The 27165-nt window shown below is 43.9% G+C and overlaps 1 protein-coding gene across 1 annotated transcript in view; it reads left to right on the top strand.

Annotated features, from left to right (window-relative positions):
• The window catches only part of TMEM123 (transmembrane protein 123), a 72145-nt gene that overhangs the window by 14483 nt on the left and 30497 nt on the right, over positions 1-27165 (top strand). Inside the window, exons 2-3 of the mRNA XM_069759200.1 lie at positions 14406-14579; positions 23827-23925. Coding sequence (XP_069615301.1) covers positions 14406-14579; positions 23827-23925 — 273 coding nt within the window. The remainder of the gene's footprint in view (positions 1-14405; positions 14580-23826; positions 23926-27165) is intronic.

The following is a 27165-nucleotide window of genomic DNA, read 5'->3' as shown; positions in this document are numbered from 1 at the left end:
TATATTTCTCTGCTGTATCTGTGCATCATGAATCATGGTATGTGTTAAAGAGGGGGTCCCACTGAGACTCTTTCGCCCGGAGCCGGCCCTGGCTTCACTGATTGGTCACGCCCGGCCGGCCGCGAACAATCAGCGACAGGTGCAGTCCGGCTGCGAATTGGCGCGGAATTTGAACCATGCCTCGCTAATTGGTCGCGGCCGGCCGAATCCTGTGTATAAATTGCATTATTCTGAAAACGTCATAAATAAACTACCAGAATACCAGATGTGTTAGAATCGGGCCACCATCTAGTAGTAAATATCTGTGCTTTTGGGTTCCACAGCTGGGATATATGAAAACGATGACTTTTTCACATAGCGTGCACTCGTTTTGAGGATTCTTCTGCTTTATTGATGCTTCTGTTCTGCAGAATGCTTGTATTCTTATTCCTTTGTTGTTCCTCCTGGAAATTTCAGGAAACTGTATGTTACAATCCCACGCTTCTAATAGTGGATTCCTATAGTCGGTCTCCTTGGAAAGTGATTGGATAACGTCAGCGTGTGGAGACGTTCCCATAGCTGTTATCACCCAGGAGGAATAACAAGAGGAGCCAGATGATCCAGAGTTGTTATTTCATGGGAAATATTAACTAAAAGAGACATGATCTGTGCGGTGACTGCTCGTCCTTTAACCCCGCTGTGCATCTGGCATTACAGCCCAGCCCCGTTCAGCACCGCAGCCCCCCGGTGTTACCTGATCAGGGGGCGTATTTGGACTCTAACCCCATGATGTTATTGACACGACTGTCCAGTCCCTCTCTGGCAGCAATATTTGGTAATATAGTGTACCCTAGCCCTGAGCGACACGCAAGGTTTGGGAGCAGCGTAGTTCAGTAGCCGGAAATTTGTGAGTAAGGAAGTCATTAACCCCTTAATCCCATATGATGTACTATCCCGTCAAGGTGACCTGGGACTTAATTCCCAGGGTTGGGATAGTACGTCATAGCGATCGGCCGAGCTCACGGGGGGAGCGGCCGGGTGTCAGCTGACTATCGCAGCTGACATAAGGCACTATGTGCCAGGAGCGATTACGGACCGCCCCCGGCACATTAACCCCCAACACAAATCGACCAAATATGATCGCAGCGTTCCGGGGGCATAGGGAAGCATTGCGCAGGGAGGGGGCTCCCTGCGTGCTTCCCTGCGATGTGCTCACCTTGTACCGAGCGTCTCCTCCCTGCAGACCCCGGTTCCAAAATGGCCGCGGGGCTACATCCGGGTCCTGCAGGGAGGTCGCTTACCAGCGCCTGTTCAGAGCAAGCGCTGGTAAGCCTGCAGCCCTGCATGTCAGATCGCTGATCTGACACAGTGCACTGCAAAGTGTCAGATCAGCGATCTGACCTTATGACATGATGCCCCCCGCAATGTTATAAAGTAAAAAAATATATTTGATGTATATAAAAAAAAAAAAATAATATCCTAAATAAAGAAAAAAATATATATATTGTTCCCAAATACATTCCTTTATCTAAATTAAAAAAACAATAGAAGTACACATATTTAGTATCACCGCGTCCGTAACAACCCGACCTATAAAACTGTCCTACTAGTTAACCCCTTCAGTGAACACCGTAAAAAAAGAGGCAAAAAAACGCTTTATCATACCGCCGAACAAAAAGTGGAATAACACGCGATCAAAAAGACATATAAATATCCATGGTACCGCTGAAAGCGTCATCTTGTCCTGCAAAAAACGAGCCGCCATACAGCATCATCAGCGAAAAAATATAAGTTATACTCCTCAGAATAAAGCGATGCAAAAATAATTTTTTTCTATAAAATAGTTTTTATCGTATAAAAGCGCCAAAACATAAAAAAAGATGTAAATGAGGTGTCGCTGTAATCGTACTGACCCGAAGAATAAAACTGCTTTATCAATTTTACCAAACGCGGAACGGTATAAACGCCTCCCCAAAAAGAAATTCATGAATAGCTGGTTTTTGGTCATTCTGCCTCACAAAAATCAGAATAAAAAGCGAACAAAAAATGTCACGTGCCCGATAATGTTACCAAAAAAAACATCAACTTGTCCCGCAAAAAACAAGACCTCACATGACTCTGTGGACCAAAATATGGAAAAATTATAGCTCTCAAAATGTGGTAACACAAAAAAATAATTTTTTGCAATAAAAAGCGTCTTTCAGTGTGTGACGGCTGCCAATCATAAAAATCCGTAAAAAAACCCGCTATAAAAGTAAATCAAACCCCCCTTCATCACCCCCTTAGTTAGGGGAAAATAAAAAAAATTAAAAAATGTATTTATTTCCATCTTCCCATTAGTATTGGGGCTAGGGTTGGGTTTGGATTACATTTACGGTTGGGATTAGGGTTAGGGGTGTGTCAGGGTTAGGGTGTGGTTGGGGTTAGGGGTGTGTTTGGATTAGGGTTTCAGTTAAGGTACCTTCACACATAACGATATTGTTAACGATATCGTTGCTTTTTGTGATGTAGCAACGATATCGTTAATGAAATCGTTATGTGTGACAGCGACCAACGATCAGGCCCCTGCTGGGAGATCGTTGGTCGCTGAATAAAGTCCAGAACTTTATTTCGTCGCTGGATCGGCGTGTGTGACACCGATTCAGCGATGTCTTCACTGGTAACCAGGGTACACATCGGGTAACTAAGCGCAGGGCCGCGCTTAGTAACCCGATGTTTACCCTGGTTACCATCCTAAAAGTAAAAAAAAACCAAACAGTACATACTTACCTACCGCTGTCTGTCCCCGGCGCTGTGCTCTGCTCTCCTCCTGTACTGGCTGTGAGCGTCGGTCAGCCGGAAAGCAGAGCGGTGACGTCACCGCTCTGCTTTCCGGCCGCTGTGCTCACAGCCAGTACAGGAGGAGAGCAGAGCACAGCGCTGGAGGACAGACGGCTGTAGGTAAGTATCTAGTGTTTGTTTTTTTTTTACTTTTAGCATGGTAACCAGGGTAAACATCGGGTTACTAAGCGCGGCCCTGCGCTTAGTTACCCGATGTTTACCCTGGTTACCGGCATCGTTGGTCGCTGGAGAGCGGTCTGTGTGACAGCTCTCCAGCGACCAAACAGCGACGCTGCAGCGATCCGGATCGTTGTCGGTATCGCTGCAGCGTCGCTTAATGTGAAGGGGCCTTTATAATTGGGGGGTTTCCACTGTTTAGGCACATCAGGGGCTCTCCAAACGCGACATGGCGTCCGATCTCAATTCCAGCCAATTCTGCGTTGAAAAAGTAAAACAGTACTCCTTCCCTTCCGAGCTCTCCCATACGCCCAAACAGGGGTTTACCCCAACATATGGGGTATCTGCATACTCAGGACAAATTGGACAACTTCTGGGGTCCAATTTCTCTTGTTAGCCTTGGGGGAAAAAAAATTGGGGGGCTAAAAAACAATTTTTGTGGGGAAAAAATGATTTTTTTATTTTCACGGCTCTGCGTTTTAAACTGTAGTGAAATACTTGGGGGTTTAAAGTTCTCACAACACATCTAGATAAGTTCCTTGGGATTTCTACTGTTTAGGTACATCAGGGGCTCTGCAAATGCAACGTGGCGCCTGCAGACCAATCCATCTAAGTCTGCATTCCAAATGGCGCTCCATCCCTTCCGAGCTCTCCCATGCGCCCAAACGGTGGTTCCCCCCACATATGGGGTATCGGCGTACTCAGGACAAATTGCACAACAACTTTTGGGGTACAACTTCTTCTGGTACCCTTGGGAAATAAAAAATTGGGGGTGAAAAGCTCATTTTTGTGAAAAAATATTGTTTTTTATTTTTACGTCTCTACATTATAAACTTCTGTGAAGCACTTGGTGAGTCAAAGTGCTCACCACACATCTCGATAAGTTCCTTATGGGGTCTACTTTCTAAAATGGTGTCACTTGTGGGGGGTTTCAATGTCTAGGCACATCAGTGGATCTCCAAACGCAACATGGTGTCTCAATTCCAGCCAATTTTGCATTGAAAAGTCAAATGGCGCTCCTTTCCTTTCCGAGCTCTGCCATGCGCCCAAACAGTGGTTTACCCCCACATATGGGGTATCGGGGTACTCAGGACAAATTGTACAACAACTTTTTGGGTCCATTTTCTCCTCTTACCCTTGTTAAAATAAAACAAATTGAAGCTGAATTAAATTTTTTGTGAAAATTAAATGTTCATTTTTTTTAAACATTCCCAATATTCCTTTGAAACACCTGAAGGGTTAATAAACTTCTTGAATGTGGTTTTGAGCACCTTGAGGGGTGCAGTTTTTAGAATGGTGTCACACTTGGGTATTTTCTATCATATAGACCCCTCAAAATGACTTCAAATGAGATGTGGTCCCTAAAAAAAAAAATGGTGTTGTAAAAATGAGAGATTGCTGGTCAACTTTTAACCCTTATAACTCCCTAACAAAAAAAAATTGTTTCCAAAATGAGATGATGATGACATTAATGATGTATCTGATCCTCCAGAACGGCATCTTTTTTGGAAGCTTTGAAAGATTAATAGATGCTGGTGATGAGTGAATGTGCTCCAATAAGTCGTGACCTTTTGAGATGACGAAATTACTCGGTTACATTTTGCTACTAAACATTTTTTATTTGCCACAGTGTTTTGTTTTGTTTTTTTCTCTCCAGCTCTGGTGCCTGTGTACCATGATATTTTTCTTTTCCCACCTGCATCACGCCGATGACTTGTTTTGGAGCTTACCTAGAAGCAGATAAGCTGATCCTGGTGTTATCTTGGTGGTTATCACATGTGCTTTGGTAAATATTCCTGAGACAGGCTGCACCTTCGTTCCCACAGGGATATTTGATCGCCTTGTTTTGGACGTAATGATTTATACGAGCTGTAAGCAGGAGAGTAATCCAGAGGGTACAGCTTTACAATCAGGGCCGTGTTGCACAAGATGTGACATTTGCAGAAGATTTATCGCAGAACGACCATCTCCGTGTGACCGTTCTCACATTCCTGGCTCAGTACAAGCCGGGAAGGTAACACGAGGTGTATTACGGTTCTGCATATAAAGACGATTCGTTGTGACCTATTGATTGCCTATCCTTCGGGTAGGTCATATATCACAGATTAGTGGTGGTCTGACATCAGACACCCCAATCACTCAGCTGTTACCACGTACCGCAGCCACTGCCCAAGAGTAAGATTTTTGTGCTTCTGTAATTCCTTATCCACAGGATATTGATCACAGCGGGGGGTTGGACCACTAAAACCATCGTCGGTCCCAACAAGCGGGACTCTGAAGAGCTGAATGGAGCAACGGTAGATTATTCGCACTGCCACTTTTCCTATGGAAGTGCCGAAGGGAAGCCTGGTCTTCATCACTTCCATAAGAATGAGTGGAGCGGCAGTGAGGAGCATGATTCTCCACTGCTTCATTCACAAGGGCCTGTGTCTTGAACGTTGGGGGTCCCAAAGGATGTACCCCACCGATTGGCTAACTTATTCCCCATCCCATGAATAGGAGATAACTTCCAATCTATAATACCCCTTTAATGATGGTATGATCATGATACCATATGTAAGAACTAGTGATGAGCGACCGTGCTGGGGTAAGGTGTTATCTGAGCATGTTCGGGTGCTAACTGATTGATGCGCTCGAATAATATGTTCGAGTCCCCGCGGCTGTATATCTTGCGGCTGTTCGACAGCCACAACACACGGGGATTACCTAGCAGGCAATCTCTGCATGTATTGCGGTAGTCGAACATATTTTTTTTGCGCACGCTGAAGACTCTTGGTTAGCACCCATGCACGCTTGGATAACACCTTATCCCAGCACGTTCGCTCATCACTAGTATGAAACTGTGTGTTCGAAATGCTGAGGTCTCTGCTGCCCTGTGGCTCATGCACTCGTGTGTCTCCGTGGACTGCGCCTCTCACTAGATAAAAGAATTGTTTTTACCGCATTCATTTTGCAGTAAAGATGACCTTGCAGTGTGATTCTCCAAGTCGGAACGAGTACGGCGATACCAAACCTGTAAAGTTGTTGCTATGTTGGTTAAACAATATTTATACTTCGTTTTTGCTTTTTGTTGTTGTTGTTGTTGTGATATGGTTGCATTATTATGTTATTACTGTTGTTGCATTTACCATCATATGAAATGGGATTTTTGATTAGTTTTCGTGAGATTAAGCAGGAAATGTTGAGTTAACATTGAGGGACATTCTGTGCACATTTGTGACCTCAATTGCACATTTTGCAGTATAAACCACAGACAGGCGGGAAAGTCTGAATGATGTATTGTCTGCACGTCTCCATAATGAAGGGGATTTCCAACTTACAACTTTTGGGAAACTTTTCCAGGGCTGTGGAGTCGGTAAGCCAAACCTCTGACTCCTCAATTTCCCTGACGCCCCACTACGGAGCATGTACATAAAGTGCAGCACAGATTCATCTCAGCTAAAAGCCGAGATCCTGAGATCAGGGACAGAACAGACATTTATAGGACAATTCAGACCTTTCCAATCAATTTTCAAATTATTATGAAAAAAATTACAGCACATCCTGCCTTGTACTACTGTCCCCAATTTATTATTGATGGAGTCAGTCAATTTTACACCGACTCCACCAAAATTGACTGACTCCACAGCCTGCTATTTTATGACCAAAGATGATCAGTCATGACATTAAAACCACCCCAGGGATGATATATTATTTGCTTTTTGTAGTTGTAGTGGTGAGGCCTTGTTTTCTCACCCCTTTCCGACATCTGGCATAATAGTACACACATGTCGGACTAAGCCGGACTAAGATCATTGCCTGTGTGTAGCAGAGGCGATCAAAGTATTGCAGCTTCTAGTCTCCCATGGGGACTATTGAAGCATACAAAAAGTAAAAAAAAATAAATATATATATATATGTATGTATATATGTATGTATGTATATATGTATGTATATATGTATGTATATATGTGTGTATATATGTGTGTATATATATATGTATGTATATGTATGTATATGTATGTATATGTATGTATATGTATATATATATGTATATATATATGTATATATATGTATATATATGTGTATATATATGTATATATATGTATATGTGTATATATATATATATATATATATATATAATGTGTGTGTGTATATATATATATACAGGTCCTTCTCAAAAAATTAGCATATAGTTTTAAATTTCATTATTTACCATAATGTAATGATTACAATTAAACTTTCTTATATTATAGATTCATTATCCACCAACTGAAATTTGTCAGGTCTTTTATTGTTTTAATACTGATGATTTTGGCATACAACTCCTGATAACCCAAAAAACCTGTCTCAATAAATTAGCATATTTCACCCATCCAATCAAATAAAAGTGTTTTTTAATAACAAACAAAAAAACCATCAAATAATAATGTTCAGTTATGCACTCAATACTTGGTGGGGAATCCTTTGGCAGAAATGACTGCTTCAATGCGGCGTGGCATGGAGGCAATCAGCCTGTGACACTGCTGAGATGTTATGGAGGCCCAGGATGCTTCAATAGCGGCCTTAAGCTCATCCAGAGTGTTGGGTCTTGCGTCTCTCAACTTTCTCTTCACAATATCCCACAGATTCTCTATGGGGTTCAGGTCAGGAGAGTTGGCAGGCCAATTGAGCACAGTAATACCATGGTCAGTAAACCATTTACCAGTGGTTTTGGCACTGTGAGCAGGTGCCAGGTCGTGCTGAAAAATGAAATCTTCATCTCCATAAAGCATTTCAGCCGATGGAAGCATGAAGTGCTCCAAAATCTCCTGATAGCTAGCTGCATTGACCCTGCCCTTGATGAAACACAGTGGACCAACACCAGCATCTGACTGTGGGTACTTGACACTGGACTTCAGGCATTTTGGCATTTCCTTCTCCCCAGTCTTCCTCCAGACTCTGGCACCTTGATTTCCGAATGACATGCAAAATTTGCTTTCATCAGAAAAAAGTACTTGGGACCACTTAGCAACAGTCCAGTGCTGCTTCTCTGTAGCCCAGGTCAGGCGCCTCTGCCGCTGTTTATGGTTCAAAAGTGGCTTTACCTGGGGAATGCGGCACCTGTAGCCCATTTCCTGCACACACCTGTGCACGGTGGCTCTGGATGTTTCCACACCAGACTCAGTCCACTGCTTCCTCAGGTTCCCCAAGGTCTGGAATCGGTCCTTCTCCACAATCTTCCTCAGGGTCCGGTCTCCTCTTCTCGTTGTACAGCGTTTTCTGCCACATTGTTTCCTTCCAACAGACTTACCATTGAGGTGCCTTGATACAGCACTCTGGGAACAGCCTATTTGTTGAGAAATTTCTTTCTGGGTCTTACCCTCTTGCTTGAGGGTGTCAATGATGGCCTTCTTGACATCTGTCAGGTCGCTAGTCTTACCCATGATGGGGGTTTTGAGTAATGAACCAGGCAGGGAGTTTATAAAAGCCTCAGGTATCTTTTGCATGTGTTTAGAGTTAATTAGTTGATTCAGAAGATTAGGGTAATAGGTCGTTTACAGAACCTTTTCTTGATATGCTAATTTATTGAGACAGGTTTTTTGGGTTATCAGGAGTTGTATGCCAAAATCATCAGTATTAAAACAATAAAAGACCTGACAAATTTCAGTTGGTGGATAATGAATCTATAATATATGAAAGTTTAATTGTAATCATTACATTATGGTAAATAATGAAATTTAACACTATATGCTAATTTTTTGAGAAGGACCTGTATATATATATATATGTATGTGTATGTATCTATCTATCTATCTATATATATATATATATATATATATATATATATATATATCATCCATTTTTCGCCCCATTCAAAATAAAACAATAAAAAAAATCAAATACGCACATTTGGTATCACCGCATTCAGAATCGCCCGATCCCTAAACGGCGTAATGAGAAAAAAATTCAAAACGCCAGAATTACTTTTACTTGGTCGCCGCCACTTTGCAATAAAATACAATAACGGGTGATCAAAAGATCATATCTACACCAAAATGGTATCAATAAAAATGTCAGCTCGGCACGCAAAAAATAAGCCCTCAGCCAGCCCCAGATCACAAATTGGAGATGCTACAGGTCTCGGAAAATGGCGCCATTTTTTTGGCCGGGATTTTTCCTTCACCATTTAAATTAAAAACAACCTAGACATGTTTGGTGTCTGTGAACTCGTAATGACCTGGAGAATCATAATGGCAGCTCAGGTTTAGCATTTAGTGAACATGGTTAAAAAAAAAAAAAACTGTGGAATTGCACTTTTTTTTTTTTTTCAATTTTAGATCCTTGTTTCATGTAAGTGTTTCCTCTTTTTTAATTTTTTTCGTGGAGCTCTTTCCCATTATAGTCTATTGGACTGTCATGAAGACGTCTGTTTTTCTCCGGTATCACGGATGAAAAGTGCCAATAAGTTTATGGGTCCATGAAACAAACTGATGCCATCCATGTGCCGTCTGTCACTAACCTTGCACAGGATAAGAGAAGCTTTGTCATTTATTGGAAAATACGGTACACTGATCACTGACTGATCCAAAACAATGATGACACAGGTATTATTTCACCTACGTGGTTAACCCCTTAACGACCGCCAATACGCCTTTTAAAGGCGGCAGTTAAGGGTACTTAAACCACAGCGCCGTTAATTAACGGCGCTGTGGGAAAAGTGAATAGCGCCGAGGGGTAGCCGAGACCCCAGAGAACATGATTCGGGTTTTTTTTACCAACCCACGGGTTGCGATCGCCGGTAATTAACCGTTTACCGGCGGTCGCAAAAAAAAAAAAACAACAAAAAAACTCGATTTCCCATTTAATTTCTCTGTCCTCCGATGTGATCGCACATCAGAAGACAGAGAAATGGGGTCCCGAAAGCCCCCCAATACTCACCTGTCTCCCCCTGGTGCTCCTCGTGGCTCCCGATGGGCGCTGCCATCTTGTTCCGGCCAAAAAATGGTGGGAGCATGCCGGCACCCGGAAGATCTTTGGGGTCTCGGCTGCCGGGGGTAGCCGAGACCCTAAAGAACATGATCGGGGTCGGTTTTTACCGACCCGTGTTTTGCGATCATTGGTAATTAATGGTTTACCGGCGGCCGCAGAAAAAAAAAAAAAAAGCGATGTGTCATTCTCTGTCCTCTGATGTGATCGCACATCAGAGGACAGAGAAATAGGGGGATTCGGGGACCCTTTTATACTTACCGGTGTCCCTGGGTCCTCCTGCGTCCCCTCCTGCCCGCCGGCTTCTTCATCCGGTAAGAAAATGGCGGGCGCATGCGCAGTGCGCCCGCCATGATCAGCCGGCAGCTAGAGGAGTTGGGCTAAATTTAGGGTTAGGGTTGGGGCTAAATTTAGGGCTAGGGTTAGGCTTCTTTCACACTTGCGTCGTTACGGGGCCGTCGTAATGCGTCGACCCGATGTACCGACGCACGTTGTGAAAATTGTGCACACCGTGGGCAGCGGATGCAGGTTTTTCAATGCATCCGCTGCCCAGTCTGTCCTGGGGAGGAGGGGGCGGAGTTTCGGCCACGCACGAACGGTCGTAAATGGCGGACGCGGCGTACAAAAAAAGTTACATTGAACGTTTTTTGTGACGACGGTCTGCCAAAACACAACGGATCCAGTGCACAACGGACGCGACGTGTGGCCATCCGTCGCGATCCTTCGGCAATACAAGTCTATGGGCAAAAAACGCATCATGCAGGCACATTTGCAGGATCCGTTTTTTGTCCAAAACGACGGATTGCGACGGATGCCACACAACACAAGTGTGAAAGTAGCCTCAGGGGCTAGGGTTGGGTTAGGGTTGGGGCTAAGGTTAGGGTTAGAGTTGGGATTAGGGTTACGTTTGGGGTTAGGGTTAGGTTTGGGAATAGGGTTAGGGGTGTATTGGGATTAGGGTTAGGGTTGAGATTAGGATTAGGGGTGTGTTGGATTTAGGGTTTTTATTAGGGTTATGGTTAGGGTTGAGATTAGGGTTGTTTTGGGGTTAGGGTTGTGATTAGGATTATGGATTGGGTTGGGATTAGGGTTAGGGGTGTGTTGGGGTTAGGGTTGGAGTTAGAATTGGGGGGTTTCCACTGTTTAGTTACATCAGGGGGTCTCCAAACACGATAGCCAATTTTGCGCTCAAAAAGTCAAATGGTGCTCCCTCCCTTCTGAGCTCTGCCGTGCACCCACCCACCCTTGTGAAAATAAAAACTTGGGGGCTAATTTTCACGACTCTGCATTATAAACTTCTGTGAAGCACTTGGGCATTCAAAGTTCTCACCACACATCTAGATAAGTTCCTTGGGGGGGTCTAGTTTCCAAAAGGGGCTCACTAGTGGGGGTTTCTACTGTTTAGGTACATCAGGGGCTCTGCAAACGCAACATAACGCTCGCAGACCATTCTATCAAAGTCTGCATTCCAAAACGGCGCTCCTTCCCTTCCGAGCTCTGCCATGCGCCCAAACAGTGGTCCCCCCCCCCACATATGGGGTATCAGCCTACTTAGCATAAATTGCACAATAAAGTTTGGAGTTCAACTTCTCCTGTTACCCTTGTGAAAGTAAAAATTTGGGGGTGAAAAGATCATTTTTGTGGAAAAAAATGATTTTTATATTTTCATGGCTCTACATTATAAACTTCTGTGAAGCAGTTGGGGGTTCATAGTGCTCCCCACATATCTAGATAAGTTCCTTGGGGGTCTAGTTTCCAAAATGGGGTCACTTGTGGGGGGTTTCTACTTTTTAGGTACATCAGGAGCTCTGCAAATGCAACATGACGCCCGCAGACCATTCCATCAAAGTCTGCATTCCAAGCGGGGCTCCTTCCCTTCTGAGCTCTGATGTGTGCCCAAACAGTGCCCCCCCCCCCCCCCCCCCCCCACATATCAGCATATCAGATTTTGGTGTCCAATGTCTCCTGTTACCCTTGAGAAAATAAAAAATTGCAGGCTAAAAAAAATAATTTTTGAGGGGAAAAAAAAGGATTTTTTATTTTCACGGCTCTACTTTATAAATTTCTGTGAAGCACTTGGGGGTTTAAAGTGCTCACCACACATCTAGATAAGTTCTTTAAGGGGTCTAGTTTACAAAATGGTGTCACTTGTGGGGAGTTTCCACTGTTTAGGCACATCAGGGGCTCTGCAAACGCGACATGGTGTCCGATCTCAATTCCAGCCAATTCTGCATTGAAAAAGTCAAATGCTGCTCCTTCTCTTACAAGCCCTGCCGTGCACCCAAACAGTGGTTTACCCCCACATATGGGGTATCGACGTACTCAGGAGAAATTGCACAACAACAATTATGGTTAAATTTCTGTTTTGTGAAAATTTAAAAAAATGGTTCTGAAGTAAAATGTTTGCAAAAAAAAGTTAAATGTTCATTTTTTTTCCTTCCACAGTGTTTCAGTTCCTGTGAAGCACGTAAAGGGTTAATAAACTTCTTGAATGTGGTTTTGAGAACCTTGAGGGGTGTAGTTTTTAGAATGGTGTCACACTTGGTTATTTTCTATCATATAGACCCCTCAAAATGACTTCAAATGTGATGTGGTCCTTAAAAAAAATGGTGTTGTAAAAATGAGAAATTGCTGGTCAACTTTTAACCCTTGTAACTCCCTAACAAAAAAGATTTGTTTCCAAAATTGTGCTGATGTAAAGTAGACATGTGGGAAATGTTATTTATTAACTATTTTTCGTGACATATCTCTCTGATTTAAGGGCATAAAAATACAAAGTTTGAAAATTGCAAAATTAATAGGGATTTATATTTTAGAACAAAGACTAAAAAGGCGTTTCACCTTTGGCAGTCCCAAAATCCATTGTTAGGTCTCTGGTTGCTATTGCAACCAGCGGAACCCTGCGAACGTACTGCGGAGAGGCCAATGGAGTGAGCAGAGGGAGTGATCTCTCTGTCAGTCTTTACATGCAGCAGTATTTTTTTACCACGACACATAAAGCGTTAGTTGAACGCTGCAAACACTGCTCTTAATTCAGGGTTTCCCATTATAAACTATGGCTACCACCTTTAATGCCTCTCTTACATCAGTCTTGCAAACTGCTTATAGCCCACAACTCAATCTTCATAGCCCCAAAAATTACTTTTAGAACCTCCCCCACCCCACATGGCGCAGTTTGGTCCAATGGATGTCAGTGATATTACTCGCCGCCTCCTCTCTCCCCACACTCGCGGTCCTCCTGCTTTCCCCCGGTCTCGCTCCCGCGCATGCATACTCTGCTGAGGGCAAGGAGAGGAGTTGCCAAGCAAAATCAGCGATGCTCAGACTGGACAGCGTTGAATGGGGGCATAATAAAGGGTTTTTTGGGGGCTACCCAGAGGGGGGCAGGTTGCTAGACTGCTGTAAAAGATGCGGAAATGGTGGAGGCCTTAGTTTATGTCGGGAAAACCTGATGACAGGTTCCCTTTTAAAAGGAGGGCAGACAACATGCAGAGATTGCTGTGATTTTATTTTTTACCAAATCTTATACACACCTTGTGGGAAATATTATTAAATTTCTGCACACAGAGTTCACCCTTTGCGAACCGTTGGTGGGCATTCGTGGCCAATCTGCATTAAATTCCCCTTGGACCAGATTTTGGCTTCCTGCAGATGCGCAACAAAGTCCACAGCAGGAAACTTGAATATGTGAATATACCCGGAAGGTTCATTCCCATCTTGGCCTCCATGGCTGAGATAGAAGTACCACCTGCTGGACTGTGACCACTCGACATGTCCATACGGAAACAGCTTAAGGCTACTTTCACACTAGCGTTAACTGCAATCCGTCACAATGTGTCGTTTTGCAGAAAAAACGCATCCTGCAAAAGTGCTTGCAGGGTGTGTTTTTTCCCCATAGACTTGTATTGATGACTCATTTGCGACGGATTGCCACACGTCGCATCCGTCGTGCGACGGATGCGTCGTGCTTTGGCGGACCGTCGGGAGCAAAAAACGCTACATGTAACGTTTTTTGCTCCTGACGGACCGCTTTTTCCTACCGCGCATGCGCGGCCGGAACTCCGCCCCCCCCTCCCCGCACCTCACAATGGGGCAGCGGATGCGCCGGAGAAATGCATCCGCTGCCTCCGTTGTGCGGTGCGTTAAACGCTAGCGTCGGAATCTCTGCCCGACGCATTGCGATGGGGAGATTCCGACGCTAGTGTGAAAGTAGCCTTACCCGCTCGTTTTTATGGGAGTTGAGCATTAGTGTGATGCTCTCAACCCTACCCATATCTCCAGCTACCGAGGCCAGAGGCATGAAAGGCCCTGGTGGGAGTAACAAGGTCTGACGTTTGGTTTCGGCACATGACTTTCCGGTTCTGTCTTTATGCTTTTTCTCCCTGTAGTCCTCCTTAATCAGTGGGATTGCCGTCTTTGCACGTGGAGCGATGGGTTCAGGATATCGATGTTTCTAATAATATATTTGCTCTTAATTACAGATACTGCGCCACTTGTACCAGTTGAGAAAGATAACACATCGGTGGCCACTACCACAGTGCCTCCCACGAAGGGCAATGAGACCACCAGTAAAGTGCCAGAGCCCCCCGCCTCTCCTAACGCCACTATTCCTACAACTCCTATTTCCGTCACTAATCGCACAACGACAACACAAGGTAAGTGTCCTCTTTGGAGTAATCCTGTTCTGAGCAGGATTATGTATGTATGCCTGTATTATACCCGTACATCAGCTGAATATTACAGGGGTTGTCCTGGAAAAACAAGTTTTTACTTATCCATAGTACAGGCGCTAACTTGTTGATCAGTGGGGGTCCAACCGCTGGGACCTGCAACAATCTGTCCCAGATTGAGTGGATCATCGATGGGCATTTGTGACCATCACTTCATTCATTCCCTACGATCTCAGCATTTTCCCGCAGTCCTGTAGAGAATGAATGGAGCCTCAGTCCGGCATCTGACCTGCCTCTCCATATGGTAACGGAGATAAGATTCCCAGCGTGGGGTAAAAATTCTTTGTTCTGCCGATTATGCCTGCTCCCAGCAGACGGACATCCACCGATCAGTGAGTATCCTGTGGGTAGGTGATAAGTTGTTTTGTTTTTTAAACCAGACTTGCCTTTAAGTGCCAAGGATTACATCAATCTTTGTCCCATTCTTGGGTATATAAGTGTATTACAAGCATGTGTAGGAGCCATGAAGTGGCATCTAGACACTGAAGTTGAGAACTTTAGCAGAAAGTACCTTCACCCAAACCTAAAGGCAGTATATGTCTGTCAAAACCATGGTTGAATGGCCTCTCCCTTAGATATTAAGGGGTATTCTGCGCCATTAAAGTTATTCCCTATTTATAGGGTGGGAGATAAATTGATGACTATTGTGACCCCCATCATTTCTGAGATGAGAGCACTGGGGCCCTCTAGATTGACGCTCTACAGCCCCATCATAAATGTAGGATAGGTACACATGCTCAACGTCTGCTCCATTCATTGTCTATGGGACAGCTGGGCACTGTAATTGGCGATTTTCAGCAGTTCTGATGACATTGAATGTGCACCTCTGCACCATCTGTCGGACCCCCAGCAATCTACAAATTACTCTCTATCCACAAGTTGCGTGTTTGGGAATAACCCTTTCATATATCTTTTGAGCAGTAAGTCTCAATGGGCTTCTGTAGCTCCTAAGACATAGATGCGTCTGGTCGCCTACAGCTAAGGTGACACTAGAAATAATGGCCCTTTATACACATTTGATTTGATTGACTATAATAGTTTTTCAATTTTATTTCTATACCTGCAACATATTTGGCAGCACTTTACAGGTTCAGAGGACTAAACTTTTTTAATGTATGCGTTTGCTTTGTAGACACTGTGTGCAGATCGGTGGGAATCCGTGTCCTGAGGCCTCCACCAATGCATCGCTCAAAAGACAGCTGAAAAGTGTGCGGCTCGCAAGGGAGGAGAAAACTATGGGCAATTTATGTTGTCTGTGCTCTCCTGTGTGCACACCGTCCTCCCGAGCTGCACACTTTTCAGAGAGCCCCACCGTGCTGCAGACATGGAAAGTGGTCAGGGTATCGCTGCAGCATCTGCAAACTCAGAAAGTGTCACTCCAATTTCTGCCCTGGCGTGTTTATGGTTACATTGTGACTTAGGTCGGCTTTTTGTTGCATTCTTGTGCTTATTATTTGCTTTATTTTTCCTTCTCCAGTGTATATTTTGTCCTCCTTCCTTATGTCTGAGCCCTGATGTCTCTTGCCTCAGTGATTCTTCAGTGTTTTGTGCTTCATCATCTGATACTTTTGTTGTTTTTACCTACAGCATAGTGTTTTGTTTTTTTCTCGTGCCTGTCCTGGGCCCCGCAGGTGAGTGGGAGTCTCAAGCCGGCATTGATCAGCTGTAACCGGTTCCTTCTGAACGTTTTATGATCCCCTGACCCGTAAAAATTCCTGCTGGTTGACAGTTTTGCTTCACATAACGTTTTGATGTTGTTGTTTTTTTTTTTTCTAAATAAAACCTATACTGCACAACATGCGGGACTGAACCAGTCACAGTAATGAGTAAAATAACAAGGTAGACTCAAATGTACTGGTGGGTGAACCAACAGGAAAACCTCCATGAAGGAAAAAAAGTGGCACATATAACAAAGCAGGTGTAATATATTCGTACCGTGTATGAAAAGGCAAGTAAAAATTGGTACTAAGTCAAAGGGGAATCTGTCAGCAGGATTTCACCCTCCAAACTATTGGAGCTTTTTAAAAGACTGGTCCATCAATCCATTTACATCACCAGTCTGTTCCACCGTTACTGAGAAATCAGCTTTTGAATTGGTAGATCGGAAGCCTCTGTCACTCCAGCTCTATCCCCCACCAGCCGCTGCCTCCTCTTTCTTGATTGACGGCTCCTTTGCCTGAAGTCACACACACAATAGAGGCAAAGCAGGAGGAGGGTGGAATAGAGCTGGAGTGGCAGAGGTTTCAGATCTACTAATGGCTCTTCAGACTAAACTATATCAAATAAAACGCTGATTTCTTAGTCTCAGAGAAACAGACTGGCCGTGTAAAGGGATTGCTGGACTTGTCTTTGAGAGAACTACACGCACATATACCGGTACATAGTTTGGAGGATATAATCCTGATGAAGTGCCAGAAAAAAAGATTCCCTGTAACAAAACGTAAATGAGGTACGTGCTAATATGGCAGAATATGGCAGCTGACCCCTGATGAAGCATTGGTGAAACGGGTGTCTGGTGTGATCGGCGGGTGAGCTGCCATATTCTGCTTCCTTAGCATGGACCTGATTTTTTTTTTTTTCTACTTTGTACTATCAATTTTGCTTGCCCTTTTTGTACACTGTATTATTATATCATGCGCACTTCTTCTGTGTCACTTATTCTCTTGTGTTGGTTCTCCCACCAATACGTCTGTGATAAATACATGTTTTTTTTTCCATATTTAATTACAGCTATATTTTATTCATTATTACTACTAGTTTTCTCGTGCAGTTTGTGTGGTATTGTTTTGGGTTTTCCTTTAGTGTCTTGGAGCTCCCACTTTGCCCTGGATTATGATTTGTTACTCCCAGGATAACATGTCAGGGGCAATCAGTTCTGATGGGCATCAATTACAGCGTTCTGCTTCCTGCAGTCACTCAAAACCTAGTCCCCAAAAAAGGCCGTCTGCACCTACTAAGGTGTTTTTCATTCGGTTAATATTGATAGTCAGTGCTCAGGATAGGTAAACTGTATCAGATCTGTCGAGGTCCGACCCCCGGCACCCCCAATAATTAGTTTATAGAGGGTCTGAAGCTCTGCTGGACACCGCTCCATCCATTAGGTTGTGGCTATGCCTGTTATTGCAGCTCACTGCCACTTATTCCTAAAGGGACTTCTTCTTAAAGGGGTGTTGTAAGGATCCAATTATTCCCTTTTATTAATTGAAGGCATTCATAGTGTCTGTGCCTTTACGAGCTCCTAGTGGGGTTGAGCTAGACATAAACATACGGTGTATATTTTTTTTAAGTTTCGATTGAAATACAACAGTGAATTAATATTTGGTTCAGCGCGTTTTTGCTTTGTAATATAGTGTAATTGATGCAGGAGGACTTTACATGCAATGGGCTTATAAGTAAGCACAGCGCCCCCCTGCTGCCATGTTGCAAGCACGAGTCCAGTGGGCTATCCCATCATGCAGAAATCGCTGTCAATCACTAGTGGCACCGCCCACTGGACTCCTATGAACAAACAGGGATTTCATTGAAGAATATGTTATGTTGAACATTTTGCAAGATGGCTGTGTATCATTCTGCTCCGCTTCTCTTTGTCTACACCATGGTGTCCACGTGTACAGCGTCCGTGTCCTGTATAAGGCCGTAGCGGATATATCCCTTTTAACGTCAGGCAGCAGAAGCCCTGTACAGGGTGCAATAGATTTATCCTGCTCCTTATCCCCAATTGGCGACATTGTGCAAAGTTGGTATTTGCGGGGTGTGTGTTTTTGCATTTTGTTGTGTGTGTGTTTTTTTACACATGATGACACGCAGTCTGTGTTCTGTGTCCTACACATGCTTCATGAAGGACCCGACCGCACAGTCATTACACAGGTAAGTGCGGCCGACGCAAACGTCTCCCATTACTTCCATCCCATTAACAGCCGACACCACCACAGGGTCCAGTGCACTGATGTGTATACAGAGTCCTTTTAATAGTAGCTGGAAGTGCAGAGTGATGCCTATGTGGATGTAGAAGAGCTGGATCAGCTGCAGCGGTCACACACTGATCAGCTGCAGCGGTCACATGCTGACCGCTGGTAAGAAAAGACTGGGAGCACTTGCAGAGTCAGCTCTGGAATAACTGGGAAATAAGGTGAGAAGTGTTTGTTTTATTTTATTAATAATGAACAGCTTTTTTTGAACAGCTGACATATGCCCGCAACACCTATTGACCCATTAAATGCCTCTGAAAAATGCTGACAGCGGCATTTAACTTGCGCTTCTGGCCATCGGGCCGGAAATCCGCCCACCGGTGACCCCTGTCACATGATCACGGGTCACCAGTTTGTCGGCATGACAACTAGAGGTTGACCTCTATGGTTGTCACCGTCGGCTGATCGGCTCTGCTACATAGAGGCAATGATCAGGTTGTGGCAGCTTCTAGTCTCCAATGGAGACTATTGAAGCATTCTAAAAGTAAAAAAAAGTGTTTAAAAAATATAAAAATTCAAGTAACTCCCGCCCCCCCCCCCCCCCTTCGCCCCATTCAAAATAAAACAAAAAAAAAATCAAATATACACATATTTGGGATCGCCGCGTTCAGAATCGCCCGATCAATTAAAAAAAAGGATTAACCTGATCTCTAAACGGCATAGCGAGAAAGTCAAAACGCCAGAATTACGTTTTGTTTTTTTGGGAGATCAAAAGAACGTATCTGCACCAAAATGGTATCACTAAAAACGTCAGATCGGCGTGTAAAAAATAAGCCTTCACCCAACCCGAGATCACGAAAAATGGAGACTCTACGGTTATTGGAAAATGGTGCAATTTTTTTAAACTTTTTTTTTTTTTTTTTTAACAAAGTTTGGAATTTTTTTTCACCACTTTGATAAAAAATAATCTAGACATGTTTGGTGTCTATGAACTTGTAATGACCTGGAGAATCGTAATGGCAGCTCAGTTTTAGCATTTAGTGAACCTAGCAAAAAAAAAACTGTGGGATTACACTTTTTTGCAATTTCACCGCACTTGGAATTTTTTTTCCCGCTTTCTAGTACACGGCATGCTAAAACCCATGATGTTGTTCAAAAGTACAACTTGTCCCGCAAAAAAATAAGCCCTCACATGGCCATATTGACGGAAAAGTAAAAAAGTTATGTCTCTGGGAAGAAGCGGAGCAAAAAATGAAAATACAAAACCCAAAATACCTCCGGTAGTTAGAGTTAAAAAAAAAAGGCAAAAAGACGATGCATTAATAGGACAATACTAGCAATTGTAAGTAGGTATTCTTTGTCTACATTACATATGTCATCAGACCTCACAATATACTATGCATACGTTATTAAATAGATGTTAGACCCGATGATGCTGGTATACTTACTTTGACAATTCATGGCTATATAAGGCTACTTAGAGCCAGACTCCTAAAATAGTTCATGGTAATAACAAAAAAAGAAATCTTTCAAAGATTGGCCAGCCATTCTGATATGGATTTTTAAAATAAGCACACCAGCTTCATCAGGTCTAAGGTCTATTTACTGATGTACAGTCTGTGTTGTGAAATCTGGTGACAGATTCATTTTAATTCCTAAATTCATCTTTGCAGCATCTGTACAATCCTCTCTGGCAGGGGCGAGTCTGCAGCCAGCCACAGTCTTGTCATTAAGGCCTTAGACGGAGGTGAAATAGGAGGGAAACGTGCGGTCAGGATGTGAACGTTGTGCTTTTTGCAGAGCTGAGGTTTACAGTTCATGCACACGATGACTTATGGCAATGAAACTTGTCCTATGAGATCCTTCAGGATTGTGTTTCGGGCCTTCGAGCGCCCGTCTGGTCAAAGGCCAGAATGGGATCGCTGGATTTCGCATTTCCCTCCTGTGTTGATCAGAGGTTGCCTCATTTGTTTCGTGACATTTCAGCTTATTTTGCAGTTTTTGTTTTCTTTGTCAAATTTCATCTGTTTAGTAATCAAAGCGATTTTACAGTGTAAGCGATAGTTGTGAAATGTGAAGGTCTTTGTGTCCATGTCATGTTGTCAGAAGCGCTTGTCCTCCTTGTCTCCTGTGCAGGACATCCCACAAAGCAACTGCATTATCATATACAGTGGGTACGGAAAGCATTCAGAACCCTTTACATTTTTCACTCTTTGTTTCATTGCAGCCTTGTGGTAAATTCAAAAAAGTTCATTTTTTCCTCATTAATGTACGCTCTGCATCCCATCTTGACTGAAAAAAAAACAGAAATGTAGTAATTTTTGAAAATTTATTAAAAAAGAAAAACTGAAATATCACATGGACATACTGTAAGTATTCAGCCCCTTTGCTCAGTATTGAGTAGATGAACAAGGATAATGGTGTGCACTCTGGTCAAGGACACGGAGGTGCGGGTAAAACAGACCGTGTGGTCAAGTCAATACTAGAAGAAAAAATACCGCACACTCGAAACTGGTATGATGCAAAAAGGTATATGCCAGATTTATTCAAGAAAACAAGTCAACAATTGCCACTGTGATAATTCATAGATAGAAACCCGACATTTCGACCCTCCCGGGTCTTATTCATGGGGTTACTTAACTCTTTTGATACACAGACATAGGAGTGGCAGTGATAGAAGGCAAGACAATGGTCTTTTTAAGGCATAACCTTATAGTGGGTCCAATAAATGCTCCTGTGGCATAAATAGAGGGATCCTGCTTAGGGTGGGCTGCAGCATGTGGAGCTGTCCTGTGTCCGGGGGTCAGCGGCGCATCCCGCGCCCAGCTGTGCTGTCCTCCAGTCCAGGACAGCACAGTCCAGGACAGCACAGCTGGGCGCGGGATGCGCCGCTGACCCCCGGACACAGGACAGAGCAGGACAGCTCCACATGCTGCAGCCCACCCTAAGCAGGATCCCTCTATTTATGCCACAGGAGCATTCACTGGACCCATTATAAGGACTTCTTTATATGCTGCGGCTCACCCTAAACAGGACCCCTCTATCTACACCACAGGAGCAATTATTGGACCCACTATAAGGTTATGCCTTAAAAAGACCATTGTCTTGCCTTCTATCACTGCCACTCCTATGTCTGTTGACTTGTTTTCTTGAATAAATCTGGCATATACCTTTTTGCATCATACCAGTTTCGAGTGTGTGGTATTTTTTCTTCCAGTATTGAGTAGAAGCACCTTTTGAGCTAGTACAGCAATGAGTCTTCTTGGGAATAATGCAACAAGTTTTTCACCCCTGGATTTGGGGATCCTCGGCCATTCTTCCTTGCAGATCCTCTCCAGTTCCGTCAGGTTGGATGGTGAACAGTGGTGGACGCCATTTTCAGGTCTCTCCAAAGGTGCTCAATTGGGTTTTGGTCAGGGCTCTGGCTGGGCCGGTCAAGAATGGTCAGTTGTTCTGAAGCCACTCCTTTGTTATTTTAGCTGTGTGCTTAGGGTCATTGTCTTGTTGGAAGGTGAACCTTCGGCCAAGTCTAAGGTCCAGAGCGCTATGGAAGAGGTTTTCATCCAGGATATCTCTGTACTTGGCCGCCTTCATGTTTCCTTCAATGACAACCAGTCACCCTGTCCCTGCAGCTGAAAAACACCCCCATAGCATGATGCTGCCACCACCATGTTTCACTGTTGGGATTGTATTCAGCAGGTCATGAGCAGTGCCTGGTTTTCTCCACACATACCGCTTAGGCTATGTGCACACGATGCAGATTTAGTGCGGATCCGCAGCGGATTTTTCTGTGCAGAAGCGCTGCAGATTCGCACTGTGATTTACAGTACAATGTAAATCAATGTGAAAAAAAAAACATCTGTGCAGATGGTGTGGAAAAATCCGCTCGGAAATGCTGCGCATTTAAAAGAAGTGCATGTTACTACTTTTGTGTGCATCTGCAGCATTTCTGCACTCTTCATTATAGAAATCCGCAGGGGTAAAAACCGCAGAAATTCCGCATCAATTCCGCATAAAAACCACACAAAATCCGCGGCAAATCTGCACCTGCAGATTCTGCCAGAAGATGCGGATTTTGTGCAGAAAATTCTGCACCCCATTCCGCAACGTGTGCACATAGCCTAAGAATTATCACCAAAAAGGTCTATCTTCAACTCATCAGACCAGAGAAACTTATTTCTCATAGTCTGGGAGTCTTTCATGTGTTTTTTTTTTTTTTTTTTATTATAGCAAACTCTATGCGAGCTTCGATATGTCTTGCACTGAGGAGAGGCTTTTGTCGGGCCACTCTGCCATAAAGGCCCGACTGGTTGAGGGCTGCAGTGATAGTTGACTTTGTGGAACTTTCTCCCATCTCCCTACTGCATATCTGGAGCTCAGCCACAGTGATCTTGGGTTCTTCGTTACCTCTCTCACCAAGGCTCTTCTCCCATGACTGCTCAGTTTGGCTGGACGGCCAGGTCTAGGAAGACTTCTGCTGGTCCCAAACTTCTTCAAGGATTATGGAGGCCACTGTACTCATAGGAACCTTGAGTACTGCAGAAATTCTTTTGTAACCTTGGCCAGATGTGTGCCTTGCCACAATTCTGTCTCTGAGCTCCTTGTCCAGTTCCTTTGACCTCATGACTCTCATTTGGTCTGACATGCACTGTGAGCTGTGAGGTCTTATATGGACAGGTGTGCGCCTTTCCAAACCAAGTCCTATCAGTTTAATTAAATACAGCTGGACTCCAATGAAGGAGTAGAACCATCTCAAGGAGGATCACAAGGAAATGGGCAGCATGTGACTTAAATATGAGTGTCTGAGCAAAGGGTCTGAATTCTTATGACCATGTGATATTTCAGTTTTTCTTTTTTAATTCGTTTGCAAAAATTTCTAATTTGTTTTTTTCATTCAAGATGGGGTGCAGAGTGTACATTAATGAGAAAAAAATGAACTTTTTTGAATTTACCAAATAGCTGCAATGAAACAGTGAAAATTTTAAAGGGGTCTGAATACTTTCCATTCCCACTGTAAGGGGGTGGGTTCTGTCATACAAATCATAGAAATGGGAGGACAAATGTCACACCCCTCTGGTGTCGGAAGAGAAAGTCTCCGTGGAGGACCCTCCGTTACCAGACCCCCTTGTACCCTGGTAGTCAGGATGATGCAGGAGTTATAACTCCCTACAGACCGGAACGGACGGGGTACAGCTTTCTATTAACATAAGATCCCTGTGTTATACAGGATGGATTAATTGATTTGTGTTCTGTTTTATATTTAGCTCCTGTCGTAACAAGCGCCTCCACCACAACTACGACCACTAAAGCACCGGTTAAGACCACCTCTGTAAATGCCACCACCACCATCAGTCCTGTGACCAGTATGTATTTATGTAATTGTCTGTATTTTTTTTTATAATCTAGGTCATGCATGACATACTCTGCTCAAAAAAAAAAAAAAAAAAGGAATCCGTAGAATACCACATCCTAGATAAAACTGAGTGAAATATTCCTGTTTCAAATAAATTACTTAGTGAAATTCATTAAGAACAATTAAACATAAAAAATTATCAACGTAAATCATAATTAATATCCCATGGAGGTCTGGATTTGGAATGATACTCAAAATCAAATTACAGGCTGATCCAACTTCAGTGGAAATGCCTCAAGATAAGGAAATGATGCTCAGTAGTGTGTGTGGCCTGCACATGCATGTATCACCTCCCTACAACTCCTGGGCATGGTCCTGATGAGGCGGCGGATGTTCTCCTAAGGGATCTCCTTCCAGACCTGGATTAAAGCATCAGTCAACTCCTGGACCGTTTGTGGTGCAACGTGACGTTGGTGCATGGAGCGAGACATGATGTCCCAGATGTGTTCAATTGGATTCAGGTCTGGGGAACGGGCGGGTCAGTCCATAGCTTCAATGCCTTCATCATGCAGGAACTGCTGACACACTTCAGCCACATGAGGCCTAGCATTGTCATGCATCAGAAGGAACTCGGGGCCCACTGCATCTGCATTTGGTCTCATAATGGGGCAGAGGATCTCCTCCTGGTACCTAATGGCAGATGGAGGGCTGTGCGGCTCTCACAAGAAATACCTCCCCACACCATTACTGACCCACTGCCAAACCAGTCATGCTGGAGGATGTTGCCGCCTGCAAAACGTTCTCCATGGTGTCTTCAGACACTCACGTCTGTCACGTGCTCAGTGTGAACCTGGTCTTATCCATGAAGAGCACAGGGCGCCAATGTCGCTTCTGCCTATCTTGGTGTTCTCTGGCAAATGCCTATTGCCCTGCACGTTGTAAGCCCAACACCCACTTGTGGACGCTGGGCCCTCATACCACCCCCATGGAGTCTGTTTCTGACAGTTTGAGCATACACATGGATGTTAGTGACCTACTGGAGGTCATTTTGCAGGGCTCTGGCACTTCTCCTCCTGTTCCTCATGACGCAAAAGAGTAGGTAGCGGTCCTGCTGCTGGGTTGTTGCCCTCCTATGGCTCCCTCCATGTCTCCTGGTGTACTGGCCTGTCTCCTGGTATCTGCTCCATGCTCTGGACACTACGATGACACACAGCTACCCTTCTTGCTACACCTCACACTGATTGCCATCCTGGATGAGCTGCACTACCTGAGCAACTCCTGTGGGTTGTACAGTAGACACAGCCTCATGCTACTGTACAGTACCTCTAGGGGAGAGAGCAATGATAATGCAAAAATGATCAAAAGAGCCAAAAATGATGGAAACAGAGAAATGGTCTGTGGTCACCTCTTGCAGAACCACTTCTTTATAGGGATTGTCTTGCTAATTGCCGATCATTTCTACCTCTTGTCTGTTTCATTTGCACACCAGCAGGAGAAATTGATTCACAATCAATGTTGCTTCTTAACTGGACAGGTTGACTTCACAGAAATGTGATTGACTTGGAGTTACATTGTGTTTAAGTCTTCCCTTATTTTTTTGAGCAGTGTGTGTGTATATATGTATAAAATGTATTGATATATAGATATATATAGATATAGATATATATATATATATATATATATAGATATATATATATATATAGATATATAGATATATAGATATATATATAGATAGATATATAGATATAGATATATAGATATAGATATATAGATATAGATATATAGATATAGATATATAGATATAGATATATATATATATATATATATATATATATATATATATATATATATATAATTTTTTTTTTTTTATGTAACTTTTCTAATTATCTTTCATCATTTATTAATTTTTTTCATTTTAATATACCGTATATACTCGAGTATAAGCCGAGATTTTCAGCCCATTTTTTGGGGCTGAAAGTCCCCCTCTCGGCTTATACTCTAGTCATACCCAGGGGTCGGCAGGTGAGGAGGGGGGTGGGGGCTGACTAATAATACTCACCTGCTGCTGGCACTGTGCAGTCCCTGCTTCTTCCAGTGCTGCAGATTCTTCCTGTGCTGAGCGGTCACATGGTACCGCTCATTACAGTAATGAATATGCGGCTCCACCTCCCATAGAGGTGGAGCCGCATATTCATTACTGTAATGAGCGGTAACTGTGACCACTCAATACAGAAAGAAGATGCAGCGCTGGAAGAAGCAGGGACTGCACAGCGCCAGCAGTAGGTGAGTATATGGGGAGGGGAGCGCAGCAATGCGCGATATTTACTGCTCCTCGCTCCGGTGTGGCTCCGTCTTCATCGTCCTCTGGCTGTGACGCTCGGGTCAGAGGGCGCGGTGACGTAGTTAGTGCGCGCCCTCTGCTGAACGTCAGTGCTGAAAACGGAGCCACACGAGGAGCAGGTAAATATTGCCAGTGCCGGGGGTCCTGAGCGAAGAGAGGTGAGTATGTGATTTTTTTGTTTTTTTTATCGCAGCAAAAGCATATGGGGCAAGTGGCTGTACGGAGCATCTTATGGGGCCATAACACTTGTGTAGCACTATAAGGGGCAAGTGACAGTATGGAGCATCTTATGGGGCATCTTAAGGGGCCATAACATTTGTGCAGCACTATAAATGCAAGTGACTGTATGGAGCATCTTATGGGGCCATAACATTTGTGCAGCACTATAAGGGGCAAGTGTCTGTATGGAGCATCTTATGGGGCCATAACACTTGCGCAGCACTATAAGGGGCAAGTGTCTGTACGGAGCATCTTATGGGGCATCTTAAGGGGCCATAACACTTGTGCAGCACTATAAGGGGCAAGTGGCTGTACGGAGCATCTTATGGGGCCATAACACTTGTGCAGCGCTATAATGGGGCAAGTGGCTGTACGGAGCATCTTATGGGGCCATAACTCTTATGCAGCACTATAAGGGGCAAGTGTCTGTATGGAGCATCTTATGGGGCCATAACACTTGTGCAGCACTATAAGGGGCAAGTGTCTGTATAGAGCATCTTATGGGGCCATAACGTTTGTGCAGCACTGTATAGGGCAAATCAAACTTTATGGAGCATTATATGGGGCTCCTGATTCAATATGGATATTCAAAAACACTTAACCTACTGATGTCTCAATTAATTTAACTTTTATTGGTATCTGTTTTTACTTTTGACATTTACCGGTAGCTGCTGCATTTCCACCCTAGGC

The sequence above is a fragment of the Ranitomeya imitator genome, chromosome 3, assembly GCF_032444005.1.
Source record: "Ranitomeya imitator isolate aRanImi1 chromosome 3, aRanImi1.pri, whole genome shotgun sequence".
In the NCBI taxonomy this organism is placed as follows: domain Eukaryota; kingdom Metazoa; phylum Chordata; class Amphibia; order Anura; family Dendrobatidae; genus Ranitomeya; species Ranitomeya imitator.
This window is presented reverse-complemented; position numbering and strand designations above follow the sequence as displayed.